Here is a 17137-nt window from a genome sequence, read left to right on the forward strand (position 1 = left end):
ATAAAGCTGTTGGTTGGTTAAACTAATTATCATTATTCATAATAATATACTGGAACAAAAAGTCATAGCTGAAAAAGCGTTTCATTATTCAGTTTTTATTGATGTTAGACGATGATCCGATGCATGTAAAATTAATAAGGTGACAAAACACTCCGGTGGCCCCCCCACCTAGAAAATGAATCCGGCGCCACTGGCACTGCGACTTAAACAAAGTTAATAATAATAATAATAATAATAATAATAATAATAATAAATTTTCCCTTCCTGTCACTGTGTTTGCCTGGTCTAAAAGATCCTCCTCAGTTCCAGGAATAATATTCTTTCATTTTCATATTCTAGGCATGTCATAAATAGTACATGTTCTGCTTTTCCTTTTACTTTACAGACATTACAGCTTCCATTGGTGTATTTATAATAAACATGTTCCATTTAAATCGCAGTGACTCATCAACTAACTTCTAATAATTGTGTATTTCTTTTTCCATAAGACCCTCTCCCCCATAAGATTTCTTCTGTACGTTGAATACTGTATAAATGTCTTTTATCGTTTTGTTTCATGAGATCATGAAAATGTAAACAATTTCCTTTCTTATTTCGATAATTTTAACTCCACATACACAATTTATTTGCTTGTCCGCCCTTTTATTTCCACATTGCTGTGTGCGCTGGTGTCACTGCGTTTTCCTCTGACTGTATGTGCATCAACAGGTTAGTAACTATTCTTATACTAGATCTGTATGATTCTTAGTTACATCTGCTTTAACACCTAAAAGTGCTGACACTGAGCCACTACAAATGAGTATTTTCAAAGTACTTTTATTTTCTGACCACTCTTAAGCCGATTAAAAGGCAAATAATTGTGGCTTGGAATCACCATTGCTGCACTTGTAGCTTCAGATTTTGAGTCTTTTGCTCCACCTGGAGATAAAAATCGACTACAATAAGTACTGTGTGATACAAAATCTTACAACTGAAAACAATGGGTGTACTTATTTCACACCATGACTGCATCTACAGAATCGTAAACCACTTTTGTTTGAAATAACCAAACAAGATTTGGAAAAAACAAACTCTGCTGAAGTTCAAATCAGAAACTGCTCATTTATTGGTCATGTTACATTTGAAAACACACTGTGCTAAAGTGCAAGAACATCTTGAGTTTCTCAGAGAAACGCAAGAAATTGCTGCAAAGAAACGGTGAGCGGTGACTATTTCCACAGAGAACAGGGTGAAAGTCAGAGCTGGAAGTAAACAGATGGAAAAGGTTTACAACTAAAACACACACAGGATCATGGAGTAACACAAAAAAAGCCTCAAAGAAATAAAAAATAAAAACATATATTCAAAAAGACAGAAAAGGACAGTCGGAAACCTGTAAACTGTTTGTATATCCTAAGTTGCAGTTGGACATATAAATGCTGTATGGGAAAATTCAAAAGGAATACTGTAGAGGAATTTAATGTCATTTAAAATTTTAAAACTACTTTAGCTGGTAAAGACAAATCTCAAACCACGAAACAAAGAGAAAAATCTTTAAAGTGCTTTCCGCCTTTTAGACTCTCTGTAACTGCGACCAGCCGTTTGCACGCTTGCTTATGTTACGGTTCAAATATTTACAGAAATATTTTGTCTTCATTTGGAGTGTTCTCATTTTAAGTACACTTGAATGTGACATTTATTGGTTGTTTTCTTCTTCTTCTTAAAAAACAGAAACGCCACAGAGTCTCCTGACTCAACAGAAGTCACGAACAGGAAAACAGAACTGAGATTTTGCAGCTTTAGTCTTTCTAAAGTCCTTGCGTTTAATTTTGTGCTGGATGCATGAGCAGAGGCACTCTTATTGCTGTCTGGTAGAAAAAAACAAACAAACATTTACAGCACACAACAAAACTCTAGAATTTCTTCACACAATTAAAGCTATGATTGTTAAGTTTGAAGAAAACCCATAAAGGCAAGAAAAATCTGCATCGTATTTCTTTCACTTCAAAAAATTAGCAGGACATCAAAACGACCCTCAGGTTTAAATTTAACAGAAGTTTGTGTGATTAAAGTGGTGTTAAATATCAAGGAAAAGGGTAATTAGATAGTGTTAAACAATATAATTTATTCTGACTAAAGCCTGTAGCAGACAAACTCCCAAAACTCAACATCTGAGATGATTTAAAGTGAATTATTTAAAGTAAAAACAAATAAGGTGTGAAGATATTTGACCTTCTATTGTTGGGTACTGAGTGCTACAGACATTACCACCGGCTTCAACCCAAAACTTTGATTTAACTTGTATAAGATTCAATATATCCTCATATGGAAAAGGGAAATGTAGTTAAATTATTGAGTGTGGGAAACCTACTCAAATACAGAACAAGTATGTAGACATTTAAACGCTCCTGACATTTATTACCATGTGATAGTATTTTTTTAAACGAGGAGAAAAAGAGAGTTAATAAAAAGAAAGATGTCACAAAGAGAATAAATATAAAAAAGGTTCATTAGTAGACAGAGTAATGGTGCTTTACCTTAAAGATGAAGCAAAACTGAAAGGGAAACTCTGCTGTCTTCTTGTGACAAACAAACCAACAAACGTGAGAATTTTTGTTAAATAACATAAAGGGATGGTTCAGATCTTTTGAACAGACGTTCTGTGGAAAGCTTCTGTACAGTTAATATCTTGCCTGCAGCAGATAGATCTTTGAAAGACCTCAGTTTGAAGAGTTTCATTCTGACGAGTGTTGTAAAAAAAAAAAAAAAAAAGACTCACCGATAAGATCTCTCTCTGAGATGTCCTCATTAGGTGTAACAGAAGCTTCCTGTATATCTGCTGCTCCCAGTTTAACATCAGCTCACGCTGCTCTCTAAGTGACACGACCTTCAAGTTATGACAAGACGTTACGTCTTACTGATGAGCTTCGTTCAAAGGAACACCGAGAATCTGAGGTCAGACAGATTCTGCTGCCTGGATCTGTCTAATTCCTGGGATGCTCTGCTTGGCATTACTTTTGTAAGAAATTGGTAAAAAAACAAACAAGCTGGGTCTTTTTGCCACAACAATGAGCTCATGGTTAGTCAGAGCGAGGTCAAGACCAAAGGAGGATAGTTTCTGAATTAAAATAACTTTAAAAATTCAAAGCGGTTTGTGCAAATATTGTTTTATAAACCTCCACATCACATCCACACCACAGTGTGAATTAAACTCCTCCTCCAAAGTGAGGTCATTCAAACAGCTATCTACAGCAGGTAAAATAATTATTATTCATAACCTTTCCACAGAAGCACATCTCAAAAGGATCTGAACTCCGCTGTGCTTCTGATTCACTGCAGAATGATCTGAATCACACCTGGCTGACGAAAAAAACAAACACATAAAATCACACGTGAGGTCCTTGACGGAATTAAAAAGTAGTAGGTGGACTACAAAAATCCTCCTGTGGTAGCAGGGAGAGGACACGTCAGTGTTTGAGAGGGAGTGAGGAGGAGCTAATGTGACCACAAAGACAGGTGAACATACTCTACAGGTGAAGCCCCTGATCCAGCAGGAAGGAGAGCTCAGATGAACTGAAAAAGTTAATCTGAAGCTTAATTCATTACTTCGTTTGATGCAGGGAGGAAACCCTGCGCACAGCTCTGTCTGGAACCAACTCGGCTGTGATCAGAAGATGTCTGGGCACATTTCCCAGCTGCCTTGCTCCTTCGCCTCCCAGTAACCCCCCTTGTAGACGTGCAACGTCTCTCCAGAGATGGGGTCGTGCGTCTTCTCGAACCACAGGGCCTGGTAGTTGTCCGGATGGGCGCCTGAAAGAGAGAGATGGCAGAAAATGTTTTAGCAAGCGGAAGCTTTACGGAGAGCCACGTCTGTAGATCATGCTTGAATTAGGTTGATATGCTCTCAGGAAGGCCAGAAACAAATGTACATATTAGATGTTATTGGTCATTTTGGCCTTCAGATGGACCTGATTCAAACAAAAGGTAGATTATTAATTAGATCTCTATAAAAGAGGACACACACACACACACAACAAATGCCACCAAAGCATGCTAATCAGCTACTCTGGACGTTCAGCTCTAGATATACTGATTCAAACTCTACAGTAATTTGAAGCCGCTCTATAAATACATCTAATGAACAGGTTTCATTGAAGAGCAGGGCAGATGTTACTTGCTTTTGTTTGGGGCTCCATAAGGACCTTCCTTGCCTTCCACTAAGAGAAATCAAGTCATAAAAAGGTGCAAAAGGAGGAAATTAACTGAAACGATTAAAATCGAGCAGGAGTTTTCTAATCTAGGTTTCACTAAAATACTAAAAGATGTGATATAATTTTAATCTAGGTGTTATAATCTCAAAATACTTGCTTAGGTGTGTTGGGACTGATGGTCCATAAGGAGCTAAGGAAAAAGAAATGAAGGATGACTCCCTGGGTGGTGACAGCGTCAAGGAACGATCTGAACGTTAGTAACTCCGAGTGGAAAAAGTGAGAGGATACTTGCATGCAACAGGTGTATGAGGAGAAGAGTCCTCTGTATCAGCTGAGCAAACCCCAGCAAAAAAAAAAAACAAAAGAAAAATAAAACGTAAACCCACAACTCAATTCACATGACTTTGCTGTTTAGGTTTTAAAAGTGCCATGTGTTGCATCTAATATACACTCATTGTGTGCTGCAGATTACACGTCTGACTTTACTTTAACTGCCTTAAACAGTATGGGATCAGGAATTTAGCATTTAGTTTGAAACCACATTTATCAGGCGTGAACTCTTTACAGGTGATTCAAAAACTTACCCACACCCATGAATACACAATTCAGAGTAATTTCTGATCAACTTCTTCGTAAAACTGCCACACAAAGCACTTTTAGGAGTACTTTTCTACTTTGATTTGATACTTGCTTTCATCAGAAACCTCGCTTGCTGCGGTGCCAGCCTCCTGTGCAGCAGCTACATGGAACAAATGAGGATGAAGGGTCGTGAAAATGGATTACACATACAAGGTGGTTATACTGTGAGTTTGGGATTCTAAAACTCAGAGTATAGATGAATGGATTAAAAAGGCTGACTTCTTTTTCAAACATTGGTTGCAGCTCACTGACATATAAAACCCTGCAGACTCAGAAGCACACCAAGGACACAGAGATACCACATGACAAACGGCACCAGACTACACATAACATGTCTGACTTTAAAATAAAATATAATAAAATAATCCTTTATCTGTCTCTCGAGAGGGAAAACTACATTACTAAAACAGCAAAATGACAAACAGCATAATAAAGAATAAAAAAATGTATAGTAGAATACAAAAAAAGTCCATAAGAACAATAAAAGTGAACTCTTAAAATACCCTTTACTAAAAACGTGATATAGGCGAACATACTACCAAAACTGTATGTCGTAACTAAGTTGAAAAAAAATATTTTGATCACAAAAAGCATTTTGAAAAAAAATACAAAGTTTACATCACTTATTTAGCAATAAATTACTAAATAAGCCTAAAGGTAATGTTTTAAGTAGACTGCTCGTACCAATTTATGTCAGCAGGTGGCAGTGGTGTACAATTTTTGGGGGATTGCAAGCTGACCTTAAAATATGAGATTGAAATTTAATTTTAAAAACCACACTAATTGTAGCCCATTATAGAGATGTATAATATATAAACTCTACCATAGAAACGTTTAGACGTTCAAAATTATTTTTTAAATAAGTGGCAACACTTGAAATAGAACAATGTTGAGAAAAGTCTTTTATGATTAAAAAAACAGGAGTTGTATGAATTGACAGTAATTATTTGCTGCCGGGGTGTTTCCCACCTCCCAGTCTGAGGCAGCTCAGTGCTGCATCTGTGTGTGCAGTGGTGTCAAACCCTGGTCCTGGACGGCAACTATCCTGCATGTTTTAGGTGTTTCTCTGCTTTGACACACCTGATTTGAATGACAGGGTGAATAACAGGCTTCTGCAGAACTTAATGACCTGCTGAACAGCAGGGAAACAACTAAAACATGCAGGATAGTGGCCCTCCAGGACCAGGGTTGGACACCACTGTAGTATCTCACTGGGTTGTGACTGCCGGAGTTTAGTTAGCGAGTCACAACTGCGAGAAAACTGAAAAATTTTCATTTGCAATCTCACTGAATTCTGAGTGTTTGCAACCGAGCAACTGGAGATCCATGCTAGGAAGAGTAAACCTTTGAAAACCACACACAGCTTCTAGGTCCGACATATTGTTTCATTGCCCACCTGCACCTAATCATACCCGCCCCGGCCCGCTTTGTAACAACCTCCGCAGCCCCCACATTTAGGATTTCATCTATCAGACACAGTTTTGTAGTGAAGTTATTCAGATTTGGACCAGTTTTCAAAATGGCTGTTTAACATCATCACCGTGGCTTTTAGACCTGGACACCCACAGTTGTAGTGTCGGATGTGAAACATTGCACAGAAGCATGTGGTTAATAGACTCCAGGGAAAAAAAGTTGTTTTTTTTACCTTCTTCAGGTGAGCTGACAGCTTTCACAGCTTCCCTTTCTCTTTCTCGGCGGGCGGAGCGCTGCTTTTCTTCCAGCCTTTGTTTCTCTGCATTCGCTTCGTCCCAGCGGCCTTCCTCCATGAACCGCTGATCAGGGCGTCGCCGGCTGTCCGTTGGCGCCACCCCGTCTTCAGGTTCGTTTAGCGTCAAGGCGAGCGAGGAGAAGTAGTACATATTCTCTGCTCCCTCTCTGCAATTTTATCACCAGAAACTAGTACATAGGCACTGCAGTTTCAACAGTCTCCATATTAGCAGTCTTATTTTAAAAGCAAAACTTACGGTAAATTGTTCTTTCTCCAGATTTCTTTGGGTTTGAGGGTCTGATAAACAGTCTTTTGTCTGCCTTCAGTGCCGTTCTCGCCTTTAGTGCTTTGCATTATTCTGGAAAACTCCATCTTCTCATCCCATGTTCCTGACAGCACGTAATGAGCCTTTCCATCCTTATCTGTTACAACTCCGGTTACCTGAGGGAAACACACAACTTTCTGTTATGGATGCAATCGAATTAGGTTAGTATCTGTTAGAAAACAAACAAACTAATTTCCATTTATTAGATGAGTGACTTAGTTATAGTCTGGACAGAAATCTACCCATCTCTGGCACAGAAAAACATCTATATTAGAGGAAGAGACAATAAAAAACTAAAGACTAAATGTATGTCTTATAAACACAATTCATTGTTCTAAAACTTTAATTTTGAAAGTATTTACAGATGAAAAAAGTGTGCAACAAGCATATTCAGTAAAATAATCAAAACTCACAGTTTGAACAACCTGAACATGTCACAGTTTTTTTACTCATCTTGATAATTTTACAGATTAACAAACTATTTGTGGTGAATCTACTGGAGTAGAAACAAATGACACAAACATGCCACAGACTGATCAAAGCTGTGCTGGCTACCTTCCGTGGTACATCTCTGGAGAAGTAACTGTAGGGAGCAAACTTCAGGTGGCAACGATCTCCAGTTTTGTGATTCACCACATCTATTTCACCCGACTGGGACAGAAAATAAAGAGACATTAGGGTCATTAAACTTAAACTAAAAATCATTTACAGGATTGATACTAATACAAAATAAAAATATTATTTTTTTAATTTATATAAATGTTAAGCTGAAAAACAGTATATTTGTTTAATTAAAATGCATCAGCCTTTTGGTTACCTGATCAATCCACAATTTCCCAACAATAATGTTGTGCACGGTTGTGGTGACTTTTTTCCAGGAGTAGTGATTGTTGCTCTTATCAAACAAACACTGGATAGAACCTGGAGACAGACAGAACAATGACATTAAAACTGACTCATCTGAAACTTCTTTCACACATATTATTCTGCCCAGGAACCATTTTAAAAACACACACACACTCACACTGCCTACAAGCAGACTTGAAAGCAACGATCACTACTTAATTTGCAGGAGAACTTTCTCTGCGTGCTGAGATTAGTCCTTCTACGCGCGCATGCATACTCACCCAGTGGCATAATGGAAAGATATTTCCCTCTAAACTTGCTGGCCAGCATGATCTCCTGTCTAAGGGTCCAGCCCTTGTCAGAAAAGGCGTGGTGTGCCGCAGCAGGTGGATGGTGACTCACCTGAGAGGGAGCGAGTGCAGTGAGACAAAGAGGTGGCAAATTCGAAATATCGATTTTTATTGTGTGTTTGTAAGAGTAGGTTAACATTTGAAATAGAGTGAAATCATCTACTTTCTGAGAAGTTCACTAAGATCTGTCCAGTGGCTCATGAGGTAATTTGCTAACAGACAAATAAACACATGCACGCAGACAACCAAAAACATTATTGGTGCCTTTGATGGCGGCGATAACTGTGATGTCATTCGGTGTAGTCTGCAAAAACAGTTGTGTAAAATGTGCCACACACAGACACAACCTTTATGTTTTTTGAATACCTGTTCACATAGTGAGCGGTAACTGCACTCTCTCAGTCGGTCGAGCTCAAAGGTTTCTCCGAGCAAAGGATTGAACGGCTTCCCTGTGCGGTGGACGGTGGTGGAGTAGGAGGACACTGTGAAAGCTGCCACGTAACACATCTGCTCTAAGGAGCTATGACACTTAGCCGCCTTATCCAGGAGCTCGTAGTACTCCAGATCTTCAGAGAGTCGCTGCAGCATCGACAGGGGCTCGTTGAAATTCACCTAAAAATAACGTGACAGAAAGACGTGTGATCGTTTTGCTTTAAAAGCAGAACAACAACTGGGGTATCAAGAAGGGGACTCTTACAGGCATCGGTATCTTTGAGAGTTCTTTCCCGATGCAGTTCTTCATGATGCTCCACAAGTTGAGGTAATAGTTGGGTTTGTCTGGGATACGAGTTCGTCTCTGTCTGATTGGCTCCAGCTCGAGAGGCTGAGAAGACTCTGGATTGGATGCCAGAGACAGTTCATCGAGCTAATGGGGAGAAAAATGGATAAAATCCACAAAGTTAACATGACCTTAATAAATCAATTTTTAAAAAATTCCTGAAATAAACAAAATGGACACAAATTACCGACTGATCGTCCATTCCAGCCTCAGTGCTGATCCCGCTGACATTGCTGCCGGATCTCCTGAAAAACAGAAAAATAAGAAACCATCACACAGGAAACAAAACACAGAAAGATGATATGAAAAAAAGCCTGATCTTAACCTGTGAAATTTGGGATCAGCAGGGACGGTAATGAATTCTGCTGGGTCTTCCATCGCATCAAAGAACTCATTGTCATCCTCCTCGTCACTGGCATCACCTTTTCCTGAAGCACCACCTTAAAATGATGACGGAGAGAAGAAAAGTAAATCACCACAAGGCTTCGCTGCTCTCATCTGATTGGTGGAGACACGGCAGAAGAAGCAGAACTTCCTTACCTTTGCTTGCTAAAGTGGGATTACTGAATGAAGGGGGGAGAACTGTGGCTCCTCTGAAAGCTCTTTCCAAATGGTTGTGCTGTTTGGCGAGCTGCTCCAGAGTGTCCTCCAGACGAATCCTCTGCTCTCTTTCGGTCTGTAAGGCCTTCTGCCAGCGCTTGCTGTGACTCTGGGCCATGGAGAGGAAGTCTCTACAAGCCTTGAGGAACACAGGAGCAACATCTTAACAAACAAAACACTCATCTGTTGTGTTCTTAGCTCCTCTCCAATGCTTACATTGATCATGGCGTTAGAGGTGATTCGAAAAAGCGTGGCCCTCTCTGTGACTTGTCTGATCTTCTCCCCCATGTCCCCACCGCCGACACGCAGCCCTTCCAGTTCTGATAAAGACCTGGGTTTGCAAAACAAAAAAACTCAATTAAAACCTGAAAAAAAAATGAAGCAAGTAAATACTTCCAAACAGTTTTCTTTCTCTTGGATAGGAAAGGGTACCTTTGGAGGGCAGACCCATGCTTGACAATAAGATCGTTGCAGGTGGAGAGGTCCTCCACCTTGCTGCTCAGCGTACGCAACGTGGACTGGATTTCTGAGTTACGACAGCCTCCGCCCTGCCCTGAGGCAGGGGGGGCTACAGGGAAATCATCACCAGAATCATCTGTTAAAGAGGACAGTGATTAAGTAACAAGAAACATTGATATCTGACGGTTTTAGTAACACTGTATTCTCCATGAATGCCACTAATACACCCTCATATTTCCAAACACTCCCCTGGCTTCCACCTCACCAGATTCGGCCTGCATGTGGACCGCTTTTGCCTTGGCGAGTTCCAGCGCAGTGATCCATCGCTGGCGCTCGACCTCTGAGCTGGCCTTCAGGTGATAGGTCTGCGCCCCTCCATTGGAAATGACAAAGTTGCACGAGTCCTCCACAGCAATGTTGGCAGTGGCCAGGTTTATTGTGCCTCTGCATGTGTGACCCATCTCCGCCTGAGTTCTGGAGACAAGTCACTCGGATGAATGTGGAGTTTTAAACACTGCTGTTTTCATGGAGGTAAAATATACTCTACAAGATGCAGTTCACGTTTTATTATAAAAATCAACAAAGGAAGTTTTATTTAAACCTAGATAAAAAAAGTAGGAGGAATAAAATTGTATTAACTTTTTTGTTAGTATCTGCTGGTTATTTTGGGTGGACTGATTGTCCGTTTTCAATATCACCAACATATAATAAAGGCTTCTTTGACCTTTGAGAATCCACAAAAATTGTTAGTGTGGTAACAGATGAACTATACAGCATTATAACTTCAGTGTGATAGTTATACTGTAATTTACCTGTAGTAAGACAGCAATCCATTGCTGAGAACAAACCATCGCCTCTGATAACCTTTAATGTAGTTAGTCCATTTAAAGAGCCAACCCTTGTAAGTGTCTCCAGGGGTAGGAGTAGGAGACTTGGGCTCCGACATCACAACAGCCTGCGCTTTCACCGGTTGATGTTAGATCCTGGGGGTCGATGGGATATTATCAAGATTTAGTGATTTGGCATACCAAAGTCATCACCAACATAAAATTATTCAAGTTGTTTAAGTCAACACCATTTCAGAGGGCAGATATTTTAGAAGAGCACACATCGGTTCATCCATTCATTTTTAGTGACTCAACCAAACTGTGTACCTTAGCAGAAAAGCCTGAACCCTCCAGTAAATTCAGGTTTAGAAAAGTAGCCATCTAAATGAAACACAAATGTAACCCTTTAAAGAAATACTTTTAAAAAAATGATTTGGCAAGCACTTGAAACTGCTGATATGTTATCTACGAACTGTGTAGTAAAGCCTTAAAGATCCCAACAGGTTTGCATCAAGGATTGATACTAATTTACATCTATCTAAAAAAAATATTTCACGGGCACTTCGCAGTTTGGCTGGGAGTTTAACGCAACAACCCTCAACATTAAACGAGGACAGAAGCTGTGACAGGATTCAAGATTCAAGCCAAGTGTCGCTTTTTAAAAATACTACTTTACAGATAAAACGCTGCCGATAGAAGCAAACATACCAATTGTTATTTGCTAAGACGACACGCAAGTGTCAAATGAACACCGCCTGGACACCATGGGATAAGTTACACCGAGGAAACAGATGCCAGCTCCAAACATCAAAGCTACTTAAACTCTGTTCAACACTAAGCTCAGCGAGCTTCATGGCAGGAAGCTGGAAAACAAGCTTTGCGAGTCGATTTAAGCGATGCTAACATTTCTGAGCCGTGCGGGTTTCTGTCCTCACCTCGAACATGTAATATTTGAGGCTGACAAGCCCACACAGCTCTGCCGTTCAACACTTACCTGTCACCGAGCATGACCTGCTGGTCGAGGCGACGTTTGCTCTTTACTGCTAGCTTCGCTAACTGAAATGCTACAGGTTGTGCGTTGGAATGAGGGTCCGGGCAACTTTTGGAACGTCGAACACAGTTCCGCTGATGACTGACGGCACAAATAAGTAATGTAGCTGTTAAGTTGAAATTATTGCGCTAAATTAAAATGCAACTAAAAACTAATTACACTGTTTTAAAAAGCAACAATCAATTAAGGCGAGGCTGCCCTCCCCAAAGAGTTATGGCTGCTCTTAATCAGGACAAAATACTTACAAAATGTCCTCCACATGACTATGAAAAAAACTATTTTTATTCATACATAAATACTTAATCTGTATATTAATACTGTTACTAACCAAAAAATTACTACATGTGCACCACAGACAAATATGATCGCATATATTTATTTTTTAATACCCATTCCACTGTTTTAAACTTGCTTTTTTATTACATGAACTATTCCATCAGATAAACTGCAAACCCAGTTTTGTAGCCCTTTAATGTAAACCACAAGGATTGTATTCCCTACCGTTTTAAAAGCCAAACATGTAACTACATTTAAAATCTTTTAGGATGACATTAAAATCAAACAACACAAATATTCCTAATTCTTGAACATATTAATTCATTAGATGAGTAAATAATAAAAGTTGATGACAGGCAAAATGCATTTATTCAGAGCTGAAGGTCAGATAAAACAAACCTTTAGACAATTAAAAATGACACGTGTGATTTGAACAAATTTTTGCCTTTTATTAAAACTCTTGGAACTCAAGGTTGACTTAAATCTTGCTTCATTTTCCTTTTTCAGTCCAAATAAGGAGAGATACAACCTTATCATACTGATATTGAGTTAAACATGTAAATATTCACCATCCAAATCAGCAACATGTAACACACATTACCTTGATAGAAAACAGAACCCATTCAGCATTTAAAGTAGTTCTATTATCTTCATACCAATCGTATAATTTGTAAAACAATAGTGTTAAGGTTCAGTGATGTGCTCAAATTTATTTAGATCCTAAAGTTGTAATTATATAAGCCTTGAACATTTATATCAGCAAAGGTTTTACTTCTGATATGAAAGTGTTTTAACATTTAAAGGTAAAATTTACACCACTGAATGCAACATATGTGAAGCGCTTATTCATGTTTGATAAAATAATAATAAAAAGTTTCAAAAACAACTGCATTTGTAATTATTGTTTACTTATTAAACCGACAGGACAACTGGTTTCACACTTGCACTAATTTTATTGACCAATTCTTAAATCATCAATGCGAAGTAAATCAACTATGACGAGAACAAACGGTAGCAATTACACTAAAATATATATCTGCGTGTGACTATATGCACGTTTAGGTCTCTATACTACACAGAACGTTTTCCCTCAGTATTTATTTAGTGATGGTGTTTGCGTTCATACTCTTCCCACTCCCACTGAGCACGATGTATGGCGTTTTCTGAGATTTCTGTTTCTCTTGGAGCAAAGCCACCGTCCCAAGAGGAGTGTCACTGCTGCTCATCTTCTTCAGCAGCGCCTCCTCCTCCAGCTTTTTCATCCTCTTCTCGGTCTTCATCTTTCCAGACCCTTTGCCGTGGAATCGATGAGACAGCTGCCTGAAAGCCTCTTTTGGGGTGAGTCTCCGCCCAGACTCGTCTACGTACTCGATCTTGACGTCGGGCTTGTAGCTGTCCTTTTCCTTGAACTCCTGCGTGAAGCCTCTGTATTCCTCCCGGCGACTGTACTTGTCGTCAAAGCCCATCTTGTCCTCGATGCAGTAGTTGTCATTAGGCAGAGACCCCTTCGGCGCTCTAACGCGAGCTACTTTCTGCATCTGAGTGTCCAACAGGCCTTTATTTTTGCAAAGCAGCAGCGCAGCAGCGAGGCCGGAGTTGACAATGGGCTCCTCATCCAAAATGGTGGCAGAGGCTGTGGAGAAATCAGCCTGCTGTTGCTCCTCGTCCAGATTAACTGTGCTCCATCCAACATTTTCATCTGTTTCGGAGTCTGAATCTCCAGCATCGTCTTTCTCTTCTTCCTGTTCAAAGTCCATGATATCTTCCTGGTCCTCCCTGTTGCCGGAGAGTCCATAAGTCGGAATATCGCCCAGAGTTCTGCAAAACTCTGAGGTGGCGTTGAAGACGATGTTGTTTCTTTTTTCAGGGTCGTTGTCATCGTCATCTTTGACAAACTCTTTGATCTGCTCTGCCACCTTCTCCCCAGAGTCTTTGAGAAGCTGCTTTTGTCTCAGCTTCCTCTGCTTCTCCAGCTGTTTCTGCAGCTCCTGCTCTGCCTCATCCTCCTCGATCACAGCCGACTCAGGAGGTACAAAATCTTCTTCATCACTTATGTCCATCTCTGCCATCCTTATGTCATCAGACATCTGGGGGACTTCATGTGGCCACGCGGTCTCCTCTTGGCCACCTTTCTCTGCTTCATTGTCGTTATCGCCTGCCTGTTTGCGGCCACGACCACGTGACCTGGAGCCAAAATCGGAGCTTCGGGTGTCATCAAGGAGCTCGTCCGCAACCGCTGTCGGCTTCTCCTTCTTCCTGATCTTTTTCACGCGCCGTTTTGTCTTTTTGAAGCCGACCATTTCCTGAGGCGTGTAATACTCTGAAGCAATAGTCAGAGCAGGCATTTCCAAGGACTGGGCCTGGTTTCGCAGCGTTTCCTTCATGGCCTGGAGCTCTCGCTCCCGCTCTCCATCAGCGAAGCCCCACGTGCTCAGCCTAAAGCTCTTTTTCTTCTCGCCCTCAATTTCTTCGTCATACTTTGACAGCACGGAGCGGGATTTAAATGTGACCATGTCGTCCACGCTCTCCTCTTCTTCATAGGGCTTGTAGTCTGGCTTTTTCTTTTTTAACTCCACATTCTTGTCAGCTTTTTCCTTGTCCACCATTTCCACGTTCACAAGCACATCTTCCTCCTCTTCGAGCACACCTTTGTCTTGCAGGGTCAGGATGGTTGTATGGCCCTCCTTGAAGGACTCTACTTTGTGCTGCACTTTAAGGCCTTTGAGATCTCGTGAAGAATACGAATCCAGTTTACTCTGTGCAAACTCCTCCTCCACAAGACTGCTGACGCCAAACTCTTCATCCATCTCTTCCAGGAGTTTGGCTCTCTTCTCAGCCATCTCTTTTTCTTTTTCCAGCTTTCTGCTCTTCTCAATCCAAGCAGTCGGGCTGTCTAACCAGTCTTCGTCGCCGAGGGCTTTGACCTTGCCCAGTTTCTGGTTGAGAAGGCGTTTTTCTTTCATGGCTGCGAGCTTCTCTCTCATCTCTTTTTGCTGCTGAATGACAACGGGGTTGATGGTCTCTGCCACCATAGGCTCCTCTTTGGTCCCAAGCTCTTTCTTGTTCTCGTTTAGGTCCAGAGGCTTCAGACCCAGCTTGGCCCGGAGTTTGTTTGTTTCCTCAATGCTGAGAGACGCATCTCCGCTCGCACTCTGGGGCTGCACATCTGCGCCGCTTTCCTCATAACCGGCATCTACTCTCTCCCTCTTGATGCGAGGCTCCCCGCTGCTTCTCTCGACTTTGCCGCGACTATCTCGCCTGCTTTTTTCCCTGGATCTGGAGCGTTTTCGTTTGTCCCGAGCGCCATCCCGATCTGAGGTGTCTCTGTCCCTCTCTCGCTCCTTGTGCCGATGTTTCTTATGTTCGCGGCGGCGATCCTCCACTTCCTTGTCGCGACTCTTTTCCTTGTGTTTCTTGGAAGAACCCATTATTTGCTCTGCTCACTGGTGTAAGTCCCAATTGCGTACACGGTCTCTTTTCGTTGTATTTATCGGGAAAGTGCAGTGAACGCTCGGCTTCTAACTTAGCTCCGAATTAGCTTCGAAGGCTAACGCTCACGAGGACGCAACTCACTCCGTTCAGAGACGAACCCCGATCTTGTTTTCAAAATCCGACACCAGTGACGAACACGCTGAATTGGCAGAGGTTTGGCCAAATGTATTTCTTTCACGCCAGCTTCTACATTCAGACCCCCGTTTATATGAGCTTCATACTTCAACAAACGAACAGAGAACGACAACGATGTCGTTTCCTGAATATGAACTTCCTGCGGTCAATTTTCTTTGCGCGTAACTGTGTACATCGCCCCCTGCTGTTTGGAGGTGTTAATATCAGGCTAATGACGCTTACAGTAGTAGTAGGACGTAAATGAAACGCATTTTAACCCATAAGAAAAAAAATGCAGTAAATGTACTAGAATTAATAAAGTCAAACATGGCGGCAGTTGCTTCCGTTACAGGTTAAAAACGGTACCAGCATCGTTTTTTTAAAATCGAATCGTAAGCTAGCTAGCTAGTTAAGTTAGCCTGGTTAACTGGCCTAGTATGGTAGGCCGTTGTAACATATAATAAAATCCCTCAAGTGAAAATGACTTGTTTTGATTTGTTTGGAAACTAAAGGAATCTAAATTATCCATACTAGAAACTATATTTCACAACTGAGACTGCATTTGGAATAATCTGCCTTCTAATATTAGACAGTCATCTTCACTTCCTGTTTTTAAATCTCTCCTAAAAACACATTTGTTGTCACTGATATTTAACCCAATGTGAATTGAGTTTAGTGTTTAAATTGTTCAATGTTTATTTCCTTTTGTGATATTTTCTAAATATTTTTTGCCTTGTTTTTATTGTTGTCTTACCTTTGTATTTTATATTGTTATTATTAACAATTCTTCTTAGTCAAGTGAAAAAATAAAAATGAGACACTGAAAAGGGTTTTCTTTCTGTCTTTAAGCAACATATCAGATACTTCAAACATTATTCTTTCTTTCTTGAACAACTCAGTTATGTGTAATGACCTTTGAGCTCCAGATATCCTTGAATAGATTATTCCTATCTAGAATGAACACTGGGAAGATCTGAAATAATGCTTACTTGAAAATACCAACACTGTAATTGTTACTAGATAGAATTAAAATTTTAACAGTTTTATGTTGCAGTGGCATCCCATCAAAAATGTTTTACAGACATCCAAAACGTTTTTTAGATGTTAGTTATAACATTGCTGTTTGTAATTATTTTGTTACTAGTCATTATTTTAATTACTGATGTCTGAAACTGCTCTTTAACTAGTCATACGTATACTGGATGTCTCTAATGCGAGTTTTTCAGGTCAATATAATAGATATTTTGATTCTTATGTAAAATTTAGGACTGGTAACAATATGATTATAAGTATATATCCAAAATGCAAGTTTTTCTTTATAAAAATACTATTTCAGTTGGCCACATTGTTCTGGGTAGGAAAACACATAAATGATCAAACGTTTGAGATATAGGAAATGTTGATTGTGGGTAGAACAAATGGCATTCTGTATAGTGATTATTTTATTTTTTTCTTTTGACAAAGAAGAACAAAATTTTGGTT

General features: G+C 40.2%; 2 protein-coding genes across 3 annotated transcripts; both read right to left on the bottom strand.

The window, feature by feature from the left end:
* Positions 1-1076: 1076 nt before the first annotated feature.
* On the bottom strand, positions 1077-11845 carry LOC108231916 (oxysterol-binding protein 1). Of its 2 annotated transcripts, none has more exons than XM_017409340.3 (16): positions 11717-11845; positions 10708-10878; positions 10161-10369; positions 9869-10031; positions 9653-9767; positions 9377-9575; positions 9162-9276; positions 9024-9081; positions 8756-8923; positions 8425-8670; positions 7990-8110; positions 7680-7783; positions 7418-7513; positions 6794-6978; positions 6475-6704; positions 1077-3789 (listed from the first exon to the last, which is right to left on the bottom strand). In XM_017409340.3, the coding sequence occupies exons 2-16, from the start codon at positions 10839-10841 to the stop codon at positions 3647-3649; spliced, it is 2286 nt and encodes a 761-aa protein (XP_017264829.1). In that variant the 5' UTR covers positions 10842-10878; positions 11717-11845; the 3' UTR covers positions 1077-3646. The 2 variants fall into 2 exon arrangements, with proteins under 2 accessions (XP_017264829.1, XP_037830847.1); XM_037974919.1 differs by lacking the exon at positions 1077-3789 and adding an exon at positions 3796-4929.
* A 554-nt stretch (positions 11846-12399) lies between these two features.
* sart1 (spliceosome associated factor 1, recruiter of U4/U6.U5 tri-snRNP) lies at positions 12400-15819 on the bottom strand. Its single transcript, XM_017409205.3, has one exon. The coding sequence runs from the start codon at positions 15475-15477 to the stop codon at positions 13147-13149; it is 2331 nt and encodes a 776-aa protein (XP_017264694.1). The 5' UTR covers positions 15478-15819; the 3' UTR covers positions 12400-13146.
* Positions 15820-17137: the final 1318 nt, after the last annotated feature.

Source organism: Kryptolebias marmoratus, linkage group LG3 (genome assembly GCF_001649575.2).
Source record: "Kryptolebias marmoratus isolate JLee-2015 linkage group LG3, ASM164957v2, whole genome shotgun sequence".
Lineage (NCBI taxonomy): Eukaryota > Metazoa > Chordata > Actinopteri > Cyprinodontiformes > Rivulidae > Kryptolebias > Kryptolebias marmoratus.

Excerpts from the sequence above, each read along its gene's own strand:
- LOC108231916 (XM_017409340.3), bottom strand. The coding sequence starts at position 10,841 with ATGTCGGAGCCCAAGTCTCCTACTCCTACCCCTGGAGACACTTACAAG. Across the intron at positions 8,111-8,424 it reads ACCGCTCACTATGTGAACAG|GTGAGTCACCATCCACCTGC; the intron begins GTATTCAAAAAA and ends GCTCCCTCTCAG. Across the intron at positions 6,979-7,417 it reads CCAGAGATGTACCACGGAAG|GTAACCGGAGTTGTAACAGA; the intron begins GTAGCCAGCACA and ends TGTTTCCCTCAG.
- sart1 (XM_017409205.3), bottom strand. The coding sequence starts at position 15,477 with ATGGGTTCTTCCAAGAAACACAAGGAAAAGAGTCGCGACAAGGAAGTG.